The sequence below is a fragment of the Trichosurus vulpecula genome, chromosome 1, assembly GCF_011100635.1.
Source record: "Trichosurus vulpecula isolate mTriVul1 chromosome 1, mTriVul1.pri, whole genome shotgun sequence".
In the NCBI taxonomy this organism is placed as follows: Eukaryota; Metazoa; Chordata; class Mammalia; order Diprotodontia; family Phalangeridae; genus Trichosurus; species Trichosurus vulpecula.
In genome coordinates this window covers 493,799,836-493,817,884 of record NC_050573.1, presented here as the reverse complement: position 1 = coordinate 493,817,884, position 18,049 = coordinate 493,799,836, and the positions used below count along the sequence as shown (strand labels likewise).

At 41.7% G+C, this 18,049-nt stretch overlaps 1 protein-coding gene across 1 annotated transcript in view; it reads right to left on the bottom strand.

The window, feature by feature from the left end:
- The window catches only part of TMEFF1 (transmembrane protein with EGF like and two follistatin like domains 1), a 149,057-nt gene extending 134,229 nt beyond the window's left edge, over positions 1-14,828 (bottom strand). Inside the window, exon 1 of the mRNA XM_036741883.1 lies at positions 14,064-14,828. Within this exon, the coding sequence (XP_036597778.1) occupies positions 14,064-14,328 (265 nt within the window). The 5' untranslated portion in view covers positions 14,329-14,828. The remainder of the gene's footprint in view (positions 1-14,063) is intronic.
- Positions 14,829-18,049: the final 3,221 nt, after the last annotated feature.

Sequence of the window (18,049 nt, the reverse complement as noted above, 5' to 3'; positions counted from 1 at the left end):
GGCCTCAAATCTATCAGCGAGTAGGGGGATATCTGCCCCCAACTATGTGAAGACATCTCCTGGTGGAACGGGCAGATGAAAATAATTTGTTCCAACAGACATGAAAGCAGCTGAAACGGGTGGTGTGGAGCAATTAGAGTTTGGTCAAACATCAAAGATGCCAAGATCATCCACTGTATCCATCACCTGTCCTCTTGACTTTTGTCTTGCCACTGGACTCTGATGATTCAGGAAGAGAGAGTGAGGGAGTGAGGCCTATGGCTTTGTGCAACTTTGCCTCACTTAAAACCAATTCACACATGAGTTGCGATTTCACCCGTGGACTACAGAGAGGCTTGAGGTAAGTAGACCAAACAGAAGGCTAATTGCTGTTAGTTCAGAAAAGAAGTGATAAGGTCCTGAACCAGGGTTGTGTTTGTCCTTTGTTTTCTAAGAGGACCATGACATCAGGGAAGTGATGACATGATGGGCAGTTGACCTTGATTTGAGTGAGGAAGGGCTGTGCAAGGTCACCAGCCTCACTTTCTCCTCCAAAGCCATCTGGATCCAGTGACCAGATATTCATCAGGATGACTGGAGATGGCCCAGGATGCAATGGGAGACCATGGCCCTTTTAGGCTAAGGCCTTTTCAGGTTGTCACTTTGAGTGAGGTAACGCCCATTCAATGGTGATGACGGTGTGAATGGAGAAAAAGAGATTATCTGGGAGATGTTCTGGAGAGTAGAAATGATGAAATTTTACAACTGACTGATTATGTGGAGAGAGGCAGAGTAAGGATTAAATAATTCCAAGACTATAAAGTGGGTAAGTGGAAGGATGATGGCACCCTTAATAGTAATATGGAAGTCCAGAAAACAGATTAGTTTTGGGGAAAACTTCACGAGTTCCATTTTTGGGACATGCTAAGTCTAATAATCAGTTTATGAAGCAGTACTAAGGCTCAGCTGGACATAGTGATCTGGAACTCATCTGCATAGAGATGATAATTGAACCCTGGGAGCTAATAAGGTCGTCAAGTCAGAATGTGTGGAGAGAAAAGATAAGAAGGCACAGGACAGAGCCTTGGGTGATTCCCATGGTTCATAAGCATGGTGAGAGAAATGATTATTAAATAACCAATTACTGGGGAGATCCAGTTTTTTTTTTCCCTTCCTAGATCCTCATTCTCTACTAGGGCTAGCCAGCATCTGAAGGACATTGTTGAGACTGTCCAAGTTTGCCCCACCCAGCTAGAGAACCTTACAAAGAATTTAATCTAGGGTGAATTCTGTCCCATTGTGTTCTACTCAGAAGGCTAGATTGCCTGAGCCTGGGGATGGTCTTGCTTAAGATAGTCTCTCTTTGTCCATGAGTGACACAATCACAGAGTCCCCCAGCCCCTCATTAGAATAGGTCCACCTCTCATTATAACATTCATTCCTTTATTACTTGTTAACCAATCAGAGTTGATTGTACTCTTAGGAACACCCACTCTTCCAAGGACATATAAGTGTTGAGTGGGTTCCATGAGGGGTCCTTGACATTCAAGAGCATCACTGGTCCCTTTTATTAATTATTGCTAGCATGATTAATAAAATGATTAACTACTCAGAAATTACATCTCTCTCACTTTTTATATGTCACAATGGTAATCATTAAAGGAAACTAAAGAAGGAATGATCAGACAGGTATGGAGAGAAATAGGAAAAGACAGTATCACAAAAAGCCAAGGAGCAAAGAATTTGAAGTAGAAGAGTGTCAACATTGTCAAATACTCCAGATAGGTCAAAAAAGATCAAAATTGAAAAGGGAGAAGAGACTGAGGGGGGGGAAAAGAAAAAGTTAGTAGAGAAATATTAAAAGGATTTCAATTAATTCAAATTTCCAAGACCAGCTGAATTACATCTCAGGATTCAAGGGAAAAACAATTTTATAGGTATGATCTGGGTAACACTATCATTGATCTTTGAGAAATCATGGATACCCAGTCCCTAACGGATTGAAGAATATGAACAATTTTCAAAGCAGGGTATAAAAATTACAATCAGTCAGTTAATAAACATATATTAAATGCCTACTGCATGCCAGGCACTGTGCTAAGTTTTGGGATTAGAAAGACAAAAGACAGTCTCTGCTTTTGAGAAGTTCACAATCTAATGGCAGAGACAATATGCAAATAATTATGTACAAATTATATACAGGTTAAACTGGAGATAATCAACAGAGGGAAGGTACTAGAAATAAGATGGATTACTTGAAAAAAAAATTCAAACTCCCTAACAATCAAAGAAATGCAAATCAAAAGACATTGTGGTGTTAGATCCACCAAATTGGCAAACATAAATAAAAATCAAGGCTGACTAGGTTATGAAGAAACAGGTGATATAATCATTTGGGAAAGCAATCTTGCAATAGAGCAGAGGAATTTTTTAGAATCATGTTCTTAAGCCAATAATCCCATTGTAGCAAATATACCCTAAGAATGTTAGCAACAGTAGAAAAGAACTTTGTGTTCAAAAATATAACATTATCTGTAATTAAAAAACAAACTACCACCTCTCTATCCAATAGTTGGAGACATCTGAATAAACTATAGCATAATGAAGCAGTGGAATGTCATAGTACAATTTAAAAAGACAATTACAACAAATATAAATCATAGAAATACCTATACGGAATAAGGTAAAGTAATTATGTAAGACAATGACACTCAGCCTATACTAAGTTCAGTTATACCTGCCGAAAGTCCACTACCTCTAGTAGGTCACAAAAGAACTAAAACCACTCAGCTCTGACCAGGACAATGTTGCAGGAGAACAAAGGGAAAAATGCTTATTGACGGAGGCAAATATATTTCCTAATAAATTATATCTAATATATTAACATGTATGTATAGTGTTACACATGTATTGTTAAAATGTTAATTGCTACTATTATTGTTAGTGTATCATTGGGTTTTTTTTCCTTTCATATGCTGTTGTAATGATTACACATATTTATTATGTTCTACATATATTTTAGACACTTGGACTATCATGTGCTTAGCATTGTGTATGTGACATTAATGGAGTGCATCAAATCGTCCACTCAGTCTTCATGTAAATTATACATGGAATGTATAAATCAATTAATCAAAAAGCATTTATTAAGTACCTACTGTATGCCAGGCACTGTACTAGGCACTGGGGTATATATGTTATTGTTATTGTTCAATTGTGTCTGACTCTTTGTGACCCCATTTGGGGTTTTCTTGGCAAAGATACTGGAGTGGTTTACCATTTCCTTCTTCAGCTCATTTTATAGATAAGGAAACTGAGGCAAACAGGGCGAAGTGACTTGCCCAGGGTCACACAGCTAATAAGTGTCTGAGGCCAGATCTGAACTCAGGAAGATGAGTCTTGCTGACTCCATACCCAGTACTATAAGGGATACATATACAAAACTCTAAAAGCATTCCTAGTCTCAGGGACTTTACATTCAGTAAAAGGAGAAAACATAGATACATAATTATATACAAGATGAAGCAAAATAAATACAAAGTATTAGGAAGGGAGGGCAATAACAACTGGGAAGATTATGAAAGGGCTTTGTGGAAAAAGTGGTGCTTAAGTTTATCTTAAAGGAAGGTGGGATTCTATGAGAATGGACTGAATTCCAGGCATGAGTGATGGGCAATGCAAAGGCACACAGATGGAATGTTATGTGTAAGAAACAATAATTCCAGTTTGGCTAGACTAGAGATTATGAGAAGGAGAGGGCACGTATAATGAGACAGGAAAGATAGGTTGGAATTAAGTTGAAGGCCTTTAAAAGCTTGCGGAGGAGTTTATATTTGATCCTAAAGGCAATAGGGAACTATTGACACTTACAAAGTAGGGGAATGACATTGTCAGGTCTGTAAGTCACTTCGGTAGTTATATGGAGAATCAAGAAATTTGGGGTAGTTATACCAATTATGTCACAGCAATAGTGTAGGCAAAAGTTGATGAGGATCTGAGTGAAGGTGATGACCATGTGAGTCAAAAAGAAGGGATGCAAGAGATGTTGCAGAGATAGAAATAGAGAGATTTGTCAATTGATTTCATAAGTGAGGTAAGGGAGAATGAGGAGTTGAGGATGACACTAGAGTTAAAAACCTGGGAGACTAGAATAGTGATGCCTTCAACAAAATCAGGAATGTTTGGAAGAGGGGTGGTTTTGGAAGATAATGATTCTATTTAGGACATGTTGAGTTTGACACGTCTCCATGACATCCAATTTGAAATGACCAATAGGCAGCTGGTGAAGTGACATAAAAACTCAAGGAAAAGACTGAGACTGGATACGTAGATCTGTGAGATGTCTACATAGAGATGATAATTAAACCCATGGGAACTCATAAGGTCACTGACAGTGTAAGGAAGGAAGAAAAGAGGACCTAGGACAGAGCCTTAGGGAACATCCACAATTAGGAGCTGTTGTATGGTTGATGATACAGCATAGGAGATTAAGAAGGAACAGTCAGCCAGGTAGGAGAACCAACAAAGAAGAGTATCACAAAAGCCCCCCAAATTAGAGAATATCTGGGAGAAGAGAGAGGCTAATAGTGTCAAATGCAGCAGATAGATTGAGAAGGATGAAGATTGAGAAATGACCAGATTTGGCAACTGAGAGATCACTGGTAACTCTACAGAGAGCAGATCTCACTGAGTGATGAATTCAGAACCCATATTGCAAAGGATTGAAGAGTAAGTGAATGGAAAAAAAGAAAAGGCAGCAAGAATAGACAGCTTTTTCAAGGAGTTCGGCTGAGACAGGAAGGGAAGGTTCAGGGCAATAATTTGAGGGGATGACAGGGCTTCGTGAAGACTTTTTGAGGGCAGTGACATATTGAAAGACTGTTGTTTGTCCTCCATTTTTGAAGAGGACCAATGGCATCACAGGGTGATGCCTTTACCTGTGTGTAAATTGGTTTTAAGTGAGGCAGAGTTGCACAAAGTCATTGGCCTCACTCTCTCTTCCACAGTCATTGAAGTCCAGCGGCAGGACAAAAATCAGGATTACTAAAGATGGCTTAGGATGCAGGGGATGACCTTGGCATCTTCCATGTCTAATTACTCCACCGTGCCTGCTTCAGCTGCCTTCTTGGCCATTGGCACAAATTGTTCTCATCCACCCATTCCACCAGGGGAAGTCTTCATATGCTTGGCATAGACACCCCGCCCCATTTTAATGCTACAGCCTTCCGGAAGGAACAGGGTCAACTCTAAAACCCTACTATATTCACATATTTGTACGTACAAATTTGTGTACCCATTGTTTTCCTTTAAGATAATGTAAGTTCCTTGAGAGCAGAAATTGTTTCATTTTTTTCTTTGTATTCCTAGCAACTTGTACAGTTCTTTGTATATTAGCATGGGTGACGGTCATGTTGAATGAATGAATAGTGAATTGCTAGGGCCAAAAAACTTATCTCCCAGAGGCCAACCATGAGGTGGTGAATCTTTTTAAACTTACCATGCTGGTCCTCAAACAAAATCCAGAGTCTAGAATAGGAACTGTTCTTGAAAAATCTTTACAGATAGGCAGGACCTACAGAAACCCCAAGTCCTCTTTGTACCATGATAAGACATTGGATTAAAACTTGAATGGAGACTATACATAGACTATAGCTATACAAAAGAAATATCTCATTTTTGGTCCAAACCTTTGATTCCATTGATCTAGGGAATTCCCAGTGAGGAATCTCCTGCTGATCTACAGCAACTGTTTTTGCAACTTAAAGTCTCTGAGAATTCCCTAGAAGCACTGAGAGATTTAGATGACTTGCCCAGTGCCAGACAGCCATGATAATAGTACTAATTATAGCTAGTATGTATCATAGTGCTTGCTCTGTGCCAGGCCCTCCACTAAATGCTTAACAAATAGTATCTCACTCGATCTTCACAACAACACTGGGAGGTAGGGACTATTATTATCTCTGTTTCACAGTTGAGGAAACCAAGCAGACAGATGACTTGCCCAGGGTCATGAGTAAGGGTCTGCGGCTGGCTTTGAACTCAAGTGTTCCTGACACCAAGCTCTGAACTCTATTGACTGTGCCATCTAGCTGCCTAACAGACGTCAGAGGTGGGGCTTGAATTCAGCTCATTTTGACTCTACATACAGCTCTGTCTACTATGCGCACTGCTTTTCTCTATATATAGAAGGAACATATATGTGTGTACATATGCACATATGTATATGTATATACACATATGCACATATGTATATGTCTCCAAATATGTATGCATGTGTATATGTCTCAAAATATGTCTCCAAAATGGACAATGACAATGGAAAGGACTATAGAAGAGAGTAATTTATAGGGTGGAATTATTGGATTAAAATTGATAAACATTTAATAAGTGCCCACTAAGTTCCAAGTATTATGCTCAGCATTACAGAAATAAGTGAAAAATTAATATATATTCTGCCCTAAAAGAGTTTGCCTTTGATCTCTAGACATTAATATATGTCATTTTTGAAAGTTTTGTTATAAAATAAATTTGATTACCTTCATTATTCATTATTGTTTTAAGTTAAATTCCTTTTTTTTTAAAGAGAGTTAGACACATGGAGATGAGCAAATGTCAAATTTCTCAAAAGAGGGGAAAGGTAGAATCAAGATAATAAAGCTTAGTCAGCTTGATACTTACTAGAGAGGGAGTCTGACATAGATAGAGAGCTGGTCTTGGGTTCAGATTTGACCTCTGATGCATACTGGCTGTGTGACCCTGGGCATTTAACTTCTCAGTATTCTAGGTAACTCTTTTCTCCTCAGAGAAGGTGCCAGTCTGTACTGGTAGAGTAATTCCCATTCACCCAGGAAATCACAAGGGTAGTCAAAACAAACAAACCCAAAACCTTGACTCTTATAAGAAAAATTCCCCCCAAATTTATTACACACAGAGGCTCACCAACTACCTAGGAGAGTTCAAACTACTTAGTATGGCACTGAAGTCCTTCAACCCATCCCCAACTTACTGTTCTGCCTTCTTTCCCACTATTCTTGCTCTTGCTTGGGCCCTCCGTACATGTATCCTATGAAGCTAAATAAGCACTGGGTTTTCTTGCCTCAATATAAAACAACAAATCTTTAATAAATATTGATAAGTGACAGATATAACATTTAGATTATAATCCATCTAGTAGGGACATAAAATGCCTACACACACATACCTCCATATATGTGTATGTATATGTATAATGCATAACATTATATGATAAATGCAATAGATAGTTACAAAACAATGGGTTATATAACTTATGGGGGGGAAGTTGATACTAATTGGGAAGAAATAGAGGGGTGGGGATCAGGGAAGATGTGTTGGTAGGGAGGGAAGAAAGAAAGGAGAGGAGAGGAGAGGAGAGGAGAGGAAAGGAAAGGAAAGGAAAGGAAAGGAAAGGAAAGGAAAGGAAAGGAAAGGAAAGGAAAGGAAAGGAAAGGAAAGGAAAGGAAAGGAAAGGAAAGGAAAGGAAAGGAAAGGAAAGGAAAGGAAGGGAAGGGAAGGGAAGGGAAGGGAAGGGAAGGGAAGGGAAGGGAAGGGAAGGGAAGGGAAGGGAAGGGAAGGGAAGGGAAGGGAAGGGAAGGGAAGGGAAGGGAAGGGAAGGGAAGGGAAGGGAAGGAAGGGAAGGGAAGGGAAGGGAAGGGAAGGGAAGGGAAGGGAAGGGAAGGGAAGGGAAGGGAAGGGAAGGGAAGGGAAGGGAAGGGAAGGGAAGGGAAGGGAAGGGAAGGGAAGGGAAGGGAAGGGAAGGGAAGGGAAGGGAAGGGAAGGAAAGGAAAGGAAAGGAAAGGAAAGGAGGGAGAGAAGGAAGGAGAGAGGGAGAGAGAAAGGGAGGGAGGGAGGAAGGAAAGACTTATTAATTGCCTTTTGTTGTTCAGTCATTTCAGTCATGTCCAACTCTTCATGATCCTATTTCGGTCAAATCTGGCAAAAATACTGAAGTGGTTTGCCACTTCCTTCTCCAGTTCATTTTACAGATGAGAAAACTGAGGCAAACAGGGTTAAGTGACTTTCCCGGGGTCACAGAGTAAGCGTTTGAAGCTGGATTTGAATTCGGGTCTTCCTGACTCCAATCTCAGTGCTGCAGCCACTGTGCCAACCTAGCTTGCTCCCTAGAACGGGATCAAGAGCAGAGGCAGAGTGAGGGAGTGATGATGCTGAAAACATTTCAGAAATGGAGTTAATGTAAGATAGTAGGAAGCTAGATCATTTGCTCTAAGTATGGGGAGCAAAAATGCGGTTAGTGGTGAGAAGAGAGAAAAAAAGCCTGGAACAGTCACTAAGGGATCTCATAAGGTAAATTTAGAGTCTAGTCCAACCTCACCATTTTCCAGGTGAGAAAAATGAGAGATTACTCAATTTACCCAAGGTCATGTGAGTCAAGACTTGAACTAGAGGTGTTGTGAGGCACAAATGAGACAATGGATGCAAAGCACTTTGCAAACCTTAAAGCACTATATAAATTTCAGTTATTATTATCATCATTATTATTACTATTATAAGCCTACAGTCACCAAGCCTCCAGCTCGGTTATGCCTTCATTCCCTGAGCTTTCTATTGCATTCCTGCTGAACTCAAGCAGTGTTTATGGAGCAACACAACGGTGTGCTGGTAAATATTTAACAACGGAACTGGGGATAGGATGTGGGGTTGGAGAGGTATGCACACACAAACACACACACATACATACATTTCTAAGTTTAATCTGCATTATTAACACAGTTTTAAAGCTAGTTATGCAGTGTTAAGTCTAGGCAATCAAGAAAACAATAAATCAAGCCCTGATTTGTAGCAATTGAGATTTCTGAGGCACAAATGCTCAGAATGAAAATGCTAGGAAAAGAAGGATAGAGAGTGGGCTCCAGCACACCCCTAATTTAAACCCAGGTCCTTGGCCTCCAAATTCAGTCACCTTCCCATTATACTGTGCTGCCATGTAGGAGTGGAATAAAGAATCCATAAGAATAGATTCGGAGGACTGTCAAGAAGCTCAAAGGGTACAGCTAAGGTTTCATACCATGAATTTGTAGCAGTTGAGGTCAGTTTGGCTTTGTAACTCTCTCCCATCTCACTCAAGGCCTCTGGAGCAGGAAAAGAAAAACCAAATAGTGGAGAACAGGTGAGTCCTACATCAAAGGACCAATGGATTCCAGTAGAATAGCCAATAAAATATTAAAGTGATAAACTATGGGATCAAGACTAGGTGGCTGAGGAGTTCATTCATGGTAAAGGTAAAGAGTGGGTTTAGTGTGAGTAAAAGAAGAATAAGGATTGTGCTCAAACAGCAAGATCTCACAGTTCCATATAGTGGAGGTATTGTGATTCCAAGAGATGTCATGGTCTAGTGTGTGGCTGTAGTGGGATAGAGAAACTTGTTAGCACATAGTGGAGGAATCATGCTTTCAGAATGTCACGCAGTTGGCAACATGAATTCTTAATGATGACAGAGTATAAAGTTGAGAGGGAAACCATGTCAGGTACTAAGGTCATTGAAAAAGTAGAGGGGATGACCTGGAGGTTGGTAGATAACAGTAGGGAAGATCAGGGGAATGCCTGATTTACTGGCCAGGTACACTTCCCATGGAGCTGAAATTTCCCTTCCCTCCATTCCCCTCCCCTCTCCTCCTCTGGTGGAAGTATAAAAAAGAAAGATACTGGGGAAAAGTGTCTTTGGAAAAGGGTCCAAAAAGAGAGGAGTGGAGCCTTTTCTACAACTTTAATTAAAGGCTATAGATGGGAAAGGTTCCTCGAAAAAAGTCTATCTCCTTGAAACTGTCACCAATCATCTTCATTGCAACCAATTGGGAGCTGCCAACCCAATAAAGTACCTGCCTCTCAGCAAGGGGCCAGAATTCATGTCCAACTCTGTGGGAGGTGACCCTGTCCAGGAAATCAGATCTTGTGATCACCTTTGTGACAACGGCATTGAAGATGGAAGAGGGGTGAGGCTAATATACACTGCAAGGGACTCAAAAGCAGAGGGGTCATTGGGGAATGGTAGCAGAATAGTCTAGAAGGAGCAGTAGGAGAAAAGAAGTTTTGTCCATCCTTCTTCCCAACTGTGAGTCCCACAATCAAGATAACATTTATGAAGAACTTACTATGTGCTAGGTAGTGCACTAGGCACTTAGGATACAAAAAAAAAAAGTGAAACATTCCCTAGCCTCAAGGAGCTTACACTCTAACAAAGAAGTCTGGTGGGGTTTGGGTGTTTGGAGTTGCAGAGGAGAAGGTACCAATGGAGAAGATTGTCTTGAAGGAAAGCTAGGTTCCTATTAAAGCGAAGAGGTAGAAGGAATTAAGAAGTTCAAGGATATAGGGCAGTTTGTTGACAATAGAGTAAGAGTTCCAATGAGGATACTGGATTGGATGGGTCAAACATGAATAAGATAATTAGAGTAGGATTTGGGAAAAGTAGGCATGACTAGAATTGGGGGAAAAGTTAAGAAAGAGATATTGTGGGCATGTCACTTGCATTTAAGGCCATGAGACTGAATAACTGAAAGGCAGAGTAGTCAACAGAGGTACTTAAAGAATTGACTACTTGGTATTTGATGTGGACCCCTCTTGGTTCCCTCCCATTACAAGTGTCTTCCCTTCAAAGGCTACAATCCACCTGCTCTGTATCTATCTTTTATGTACCTATTTATTCACATGTTATCTATCCCATTAGAATGTAAGATCCTTGAGGGCAAGGACTGTTTCAACTTTTTTCTTTGTATCCCCAACACTTAGGGCAGCTAGTGGCACAGTAGATAGAGTGAGGGGCCTGGAGGTAGGAAGACCTGGGCTCAAATCTGGCCTTAGACATTTACCAGCTGTGTGATCCTGGACAAGTCACTTAACGATGTTTGCCTCAGTTTCCTCATCTGTAAAATGAGCTGGAGAAGGAAATGGCAAACCACTCTAGTACCTTCACCAAGAAAATCTCAAATGAGGTCACAAAGAGTTGAACAAGACTGAAAACAACTGAACAAAGTCAATATACAGCCAGCAGGGATCTAGTGCTATTTGAGTTTCCCACTACTGGTCTATACTACAGCAAAGAGTACAGGACAAGAATAATAAAAACCAAGCCTTCACAGATACTTACAGGTACCCACCTACTTACAGCAGGTCTTGAATGCCAAGTAAAGAATTATGAACTTTATTCAGCTGATAAGAGCCAAGGATGATTTTTTAACAGAAAAGTGGCATGATCAGATTTGTACATAAGGGAGATGTGTGGGACTGGTATCAAGAATTCATTGGAAGGGAAGAGATATGAGGACTGAAAATGGCTATTAGATTTGCCAATTAGGAAGCAACTGGTGAGTTTTAAGAGGTATGTTTCAGTAGAGTAAATGGGAGTATTTATTGACAAGAGGATGGATTGTAAAGAAGTATAAGCATTGGGTATATACAACTTTTTAAAGAAGTCTGGCCATGAAAGAAAAGAGATGGGATGGTAACTGGGATAATAGAGTTAAGAGAAGCCTTGTTCAATACTAGGGAGTTGGGGAAATATTTGTATTCAGATGGGAAGGAGGAGGGAGATACTGAAGCTGTGCAGGATGGGATGAGAATGTGTACAAAATAGGAAAATCATTTCCAGAAAAAGACCCTGGAGGAGGCAAAAGCTAATAAAAGCAAAGATAGACTCGTGTTAGTGAAGAACAGGAATACCTCTTCTTCTATGATAAAAGAAGAGAAAGCAGGCAACAGTGCCACGAAGCTTTGAGCAATGGAGAAAAGAAATTAAGGAAACTCATGTCAGATGACTTTATTCATTTCAGTGAAGTTGGAAGCTAGATTGATCTGCTGTTACATAACAGAAATTTGTAGCATGATCTCAGCTTGATTTCATTATTTTCTCCATCAATATGCAGCAGCCTTGGAGCAAAAACAAGGAACTGGATAAAGGGAGTGAGCTATGTTTGAAGATTCTTAGGTAAAGAGTAGCAAAAGGTCAGAGAAACAAGGAACTCTGAAGTAATAAGCAGTTAAACATTGAGAGCAAGGCTAGCAAGTGAAGTAAATGAAGCCAGAATGTGGGGAACTGAATGGAAGATGTAGAGTGAATCAAAGGACCAGAAATACTAAGTCATCTGTTTTAAATGTAGTAAGTCATTTCATCACTTTTTCACGAGGCAGACTAATCTTGGGTAGCAGGGTTCTCAGGAAATGCTTTCTTAGAAAAGTGCTCTCCTTGTAGTTTCAGCCATTGTTTCTGCCCTCTGGAACAACACAGAACAAATTTATTCTTATTCCACATGATAGTCCTTCAGTTATTTGAAGGGAACCGTCATGCCTCCCTTCAACTTCCTTTTTCCAGGCTAAACAACCCCTTCAGTTGCTCTTCACATAATCCTTGTGCATCATGATGGCTATCTTCTGACCACACTCTAGTTGGTCAATTAGATCAGCGTGGCACTGAGAGTTTTTAAACTTGATACTCCAACTGTGACCTGAGCAACACACAGCATATTAAGACTATTACTTCCTATAACCTTGATGCTATTCATCAATTATTGCAAATTAAAATTATACTTTTTAAAAAAGGCAGCCACATACATCATATTCTTGGGCTTATATCAGTCTGTGGTCAACTAAGACCCCCAAGTCTTTTTCACACAAACTGATGCCAAATCTTAGACACAAAAGCAAAAAGTGATCTATAAAGTTCTTTTTCATCTAAGCCCTTGTTTCCAGTTGTTCAGTTGTAAAAGCAACTTTTATTTGATCAGTTTTAGATATACTGCTTATATGTATGTTGTCTATATTATGCTGATTAATGTATTTGCTCATAGCCTGATATATTTATCAAAAAACAGAATTTTGGAGTTGAAAGTTACTATACAGATCAATAAATTTCAGCCTCCCTCACTTTACAAACTCAGAAAACCACAGCAGTATTCACAACATTCTCCACTCTAATATATGAGTTTATTAATAAACATAATCTACTATTGTGTTTATTTTGAAGGAGAATATGCATATGATAACCACTTGTTAAAAGCATTAAGCCATAACATACTTCTATAGGGATACGGTTATGTTGACAAAAACAACATAAAAGTTATGGGGACGATTAGAATCACTTGTGATGGGGTGTGCCATTGCTTACTTAGCTTTAGGTTAAAGAAATATTTCTCCAACCAAAAAAGAAAAAGCCAGCTTCAAAACTAACAAAAATGGGGGGAAGGAGCTAAAGAGACATCTCATTTCCCTAAAAAGATTTAATGAGGTGTCCAGATGTCATAGGGTAGCTAAAATAACATTATCTTCATTATAGCAAATAAAATAGCAAAAAAAAAAAAAATCCAAACAACAAATATCTCTATCTTCATAGCAATTAGAAGCAAAGGAATTACGTTTTTATAAGTGTTATGATGGCTGAGAGTCACGAGAATTCCGCTGGCAGCCTCCCCCTCCAGGGGAGAAGGATGAAAGTGGAGGATGGAGAGAAGGCTAAATTAGCAGTGATGGAGAAAGGGTGCGGTTTAGTGATCCAGAGGTCATTGGCATGCACCTGCTGAAGCTGCCCAGGCCCCTCTGAACATAAAAATCTGAACAAAAATGTGGCCTCGATGCCCTGCTCTGTCCCAGGGCCTGCTCTCCTCCTCCTTTCTGGCCCCTTTTGTCAGGAGGAGGGAGCTTTTATACAGTGGAAGCCCTCCTCATGTATCCTCACTTACGACCCCAGCAATCTCTTTGTTTCCAGCAGCTGGGGGTGGGGACCTGGGGAGAGAGGATAGGTAACTCCCTACTTCCCAGGCCGCTACCCGTCCGCACTCTGCTCTCCTCTCTCCAACCCCAACACACAGCACGCGCGCACACACACACGAACATCCTCTCGCCCACAAACACAGACAGTCTTCTACACACCGGACCGATTGGGACAAGGCGGAGGGGGGGGGGGGGTCTCAAGCGATCTCAGCAGACGCCCCAGGGGAATGAATCTACGCGCCACGAAGTGGAAGCGTGGGTGCAGGCAGAGGGACCGCGACTGGGAGGGCTGGCGGGCGGACCGACGGGAGGGAGGTGGGTCGCCTCTGCGCTCGGGCTGAGTGACTTACCTGAGCAGTTGATGCTCTTCCCTTTGCCCGTGCCAGGGCAGTCTCCTCCTCCTCCTCCTCCGGCTGCGCCCCCTCCTCCTCCGGCTGCTGCTCCAGCGCCCGCTCCTGCCCCGCCGCCGCCACCGCCGCCGCCCGGGAGCTGGTTGGACGCTCTGCTCCCGGGCACAGAGAAAGCGAAAAGCAGAAAAACCGACGTGTAACAGAAAGCGAGCGGGGGAGCCGCGGGCAGCCGGAGCGTGGTCCCCGCGGCGCTGGCTGCCCCCATAACTAACTGCCCGAGGAGGACGGCGTTGAGCACAGGGAGCAGCAGGCCCAGAGCATCAATCACACCCCGGAGGAGCGGCCGCCGCCTCCACCACCGAGCAGCCGCGCCCGTCCTGTCCGCTCCTCCCCGGGGCAGCGCTTCAGCATCCCCTCCCGGGTGTTCGAGAGTCGGTGGTACAACGGGAGCCCCGCAGCGGCAGCCGCGCCCCCAACCCTTGGCTCAGCTCCGCAAGCCACGAGCCGCCAGGCCTCTGCTCTTCGGTGGATGCGCGCGTGTATGTGTGTATGTGTGTGTGCGCGCGTGCAAGGGAGTGTGTGTGTGTGTGTGTGTGTGTGTGTCTGTGTGTGTGTACGCGCGAGGATAAGGGAGGGGGAATGGATGGGGGAGGGGGTTTCGGGGAGGCGAGGTGGGGGGACCAGTTCCTCTCCTCTCCACGCTCTCCACCCCTCTCTCTCTCTCTCTCTCTGTCTCCCCTTTGTGTCCACCGCCGCTTTAGCTACAGACAAGCCACAAAGGCAGCGACGGAAAAGGGGGAGGGAGGAGGCACGTGATTGGGACCTTAGAGCTCTGGGAGGAGGGTATCAGCGACCCCTAAAGCCGCCCCAACCTAATAAGCAGGGTCCGGAGTCTTCTCCATCCTACCATCGGAACATTGACTTCAGAGATGCTATTGTTCTTCCCAAGGCGTGGACCGTGGGGTGTACTGAGGCAATCCAGATGAACGGACCACCCAGACGAGAGTAGCTTTAAAATGAGCCAGTGGGTGCCCTAATATTCTACTCTTTTTTATACAGTTTTAAGGTGCCGGTGGCACTAGCGGAGGGTGAGAGGTTCGACCAGATTTTCAGGGCTGAGATGCAAACTGAGTGTCACAATTCATTCTAGATTTACATTTCCCATTCTCTTTTCTTAATTGCTGCACTATTCTCACTAAAGGCACCAGAATAATGGCGGAAATTTTTTAAATAAAAATAACTCTTTAGCTATGACTAGGTCTTGACCAGGCACTTAGCAAAACTGTAGGAATAAATTTCTTCAGAAACTCTTCAAGCTTCCAAGTTGACTGGAGAAGTTTCTATTGTTGAGACATTCACAGAATCATAGAATCTGAGCTGGAAGGAACCTTAGAGATTATCTAATTTAACCACTACCCAGCCTGCTCTTTGAGATTCTACCACCACCACTAGGAACCTACTACCTCCTTAGGCAGCGCCTTCCACTCTAGGATAGCACTAATTATTAGGAAGCAGAGGGGTTTTTTTCCCCCTTATCTATCAATTTAGAAGGTATGATACAAAGATGTAACAGGGTTTAGGGTCCATTCCTCTCAGATATGAACTAAGGTGGATGGTGATTGACAATCCAGCTAAAGTCCCACCCCTCAGCCTGCTACTTGATTCCTTACGTTATTCATTCTCATCCTGAGTTCTGAAGCAATAGCAGGGTATTGTCTGATATTTCCAAGTGAATTACTAAACTTGCAACATCTCTCTAATTAATCGATTAACTCTGGGCCCTCATTCCAGTTTATTAAATTTAAATTTTTTAATACACCAGAGAAACCACTTTTCCCATAAACTTTTGTTCATCTCTTTACAAGCAAACCTCCAACCTCCCAGGCTTAAAGAAACATCAAGGTTACTAGCTATACAATTTATTAGCAGTTTGACAAACAATAAAACAAAGGCTTGGGTAATTATTTACAGTGTTGCAGCTGTGAGTAAGATCACAGCCAGAGACTCTGTTACTACTGACTTTGCAATTCTGGATACAGAGTTCCACCATTCAATTCTTTTAGGTTAGTCTCTCAAGAACGCAATTCAGTAGGTTTCTTCTCAATATTAGAGTTAAAATCAGTCTCTTTGGAAAGTCATCTCTGTCCTTTCTCTTTACTTCACTCCATTTCTCTCTAGCCGTGATAGTGTAGTCTAGATAGTCTCTAAAACAGCAGTCAAACTCTCAGTATCCTCATAGACTCCTCAAAGATGACAATTAAATTGGAATTGTAAAAGATTATATTCCCTCTGAAGGATATGGTAACAGTATCCATACTCTCTGTGGGAAGGGCTATTTAAACTGGGGTTACAGTTAAAGCCAAAATCTATCATCTATAGTTTCCAGTTCTGCTCAAAAAAGAATGTCTAATTCCTCTTCCATATAAAAATTGTATATATATTTGAAGACCACCATCAAGTACACCCTTATTCTTTCTCCTCCAGACTATCATCAGTTACTTCAGTATCCTGGATTCCAAACCTCTCACCAAACTTCCTCATTTACAAGGACTTTACTTGGTCAATATCCTTCCTAAAATGTGGTTCCCAGACCTGTGTATAATACTCCAGAAGTTGTCTAACAAGGTCACTGGCCTCCCTTTCCCTGCTAAACTCCTTGGTAAAGTACATTGTCAAGTTATCTATATATGATTCTTCTACTTTCTTACTATCGCTGTCTGCTCAACCTCTTACAACTGGGCTACTATTTCCTATAGAAAACATCCCCCCCCCCCAAGGACACCAATGACATCCTAAATGTTAAAACTTATGGTATTTTTTTCCATCCTCAGCCTCAGCCTCCTTGACTTTTTTATAACTTTCGCCACTATTGACCACATCCAAGTACCGAATAACATTTACTCACGTGGCTTCAAAGATACTCTTCTCTCTTAATTCTCCTATCTAAATAATTCCTCTTCTAACTCCGCTGGTGACCCATTCTCTTCCTAACCTTTTTAAGATGGGTATTTTCCCAAGGTCTATCCTCTTCTTTTCTCTTCCTACTCTCTCACCCTTGGCAAACTCATTTCCTCCCCTCTTCTTTCTGTTTATGACCTTGATCAGTTTGCTTATCCGTAGGCAGCCTAGTGGCCCTCCCAGAAGCTCACCATATTCTTTCCAAACTTAATTCATGTGCTGGATCAGCGCAGCCCACTGCAGCTCAAGGGATCCACCAGTCTCTGCCTTTGTGGTAGCTAGGATTGTAGGAATGTACCACCACATCCAGCCCTTCTTATTTCTTCTTCAACAACTACTTCTCTGCACATGATTCCCATAATCTGTATCTTCAGTCTGACCTCTCCTCTGAGTTCCAGCTCAACATATCCAATTACCAACATCTTCAACTGAATGTCCCATGGGCTTCTCCAATTTAATATATCCAAAACCAAACTTGCTGTCCTTCCCCTCAAACTGTTTCTTTTCTGACTGTACTATTACACCACAGCTCACTTAGTCTCTTGTATTCATAACCTTGGGATTATCTTTGACTCTTAGCTCTCCCACTTCTCTCATATCTAATCAGTTACTGGGCCCTATTAGTTCTATCTCTACAATATATTTTGTGTCTGTCCACTTCTTTTCAGTTCCACTGTCAACATCCTAGTTCAGGCCTTCATTCCACATGGCTGGACTATTGTAATAGCATCCATACATGTTCATTCTCTTTTATGCTTCTGTCACAACAAATTTTTATTATATATAGGTCTAGTGATATCACTCTTCTACTCAAAAATCTTCAGTGGCTCTTTATTGCCTCCAAGATCAATACACATTTAGTAAAGCACCTCCTATGTGCTGGGCACTGGGCTGAGTGCTGGATGTACATAGATAATAATGAAACAATCCTTGCCCTCAGGGCAAGGCAGAAAGAACATGTATACAAATAAGTATGTACCAAAAAAAAAAAAGAGGTATTTTCTTGGTACCAACAATGGTGTCTGGGG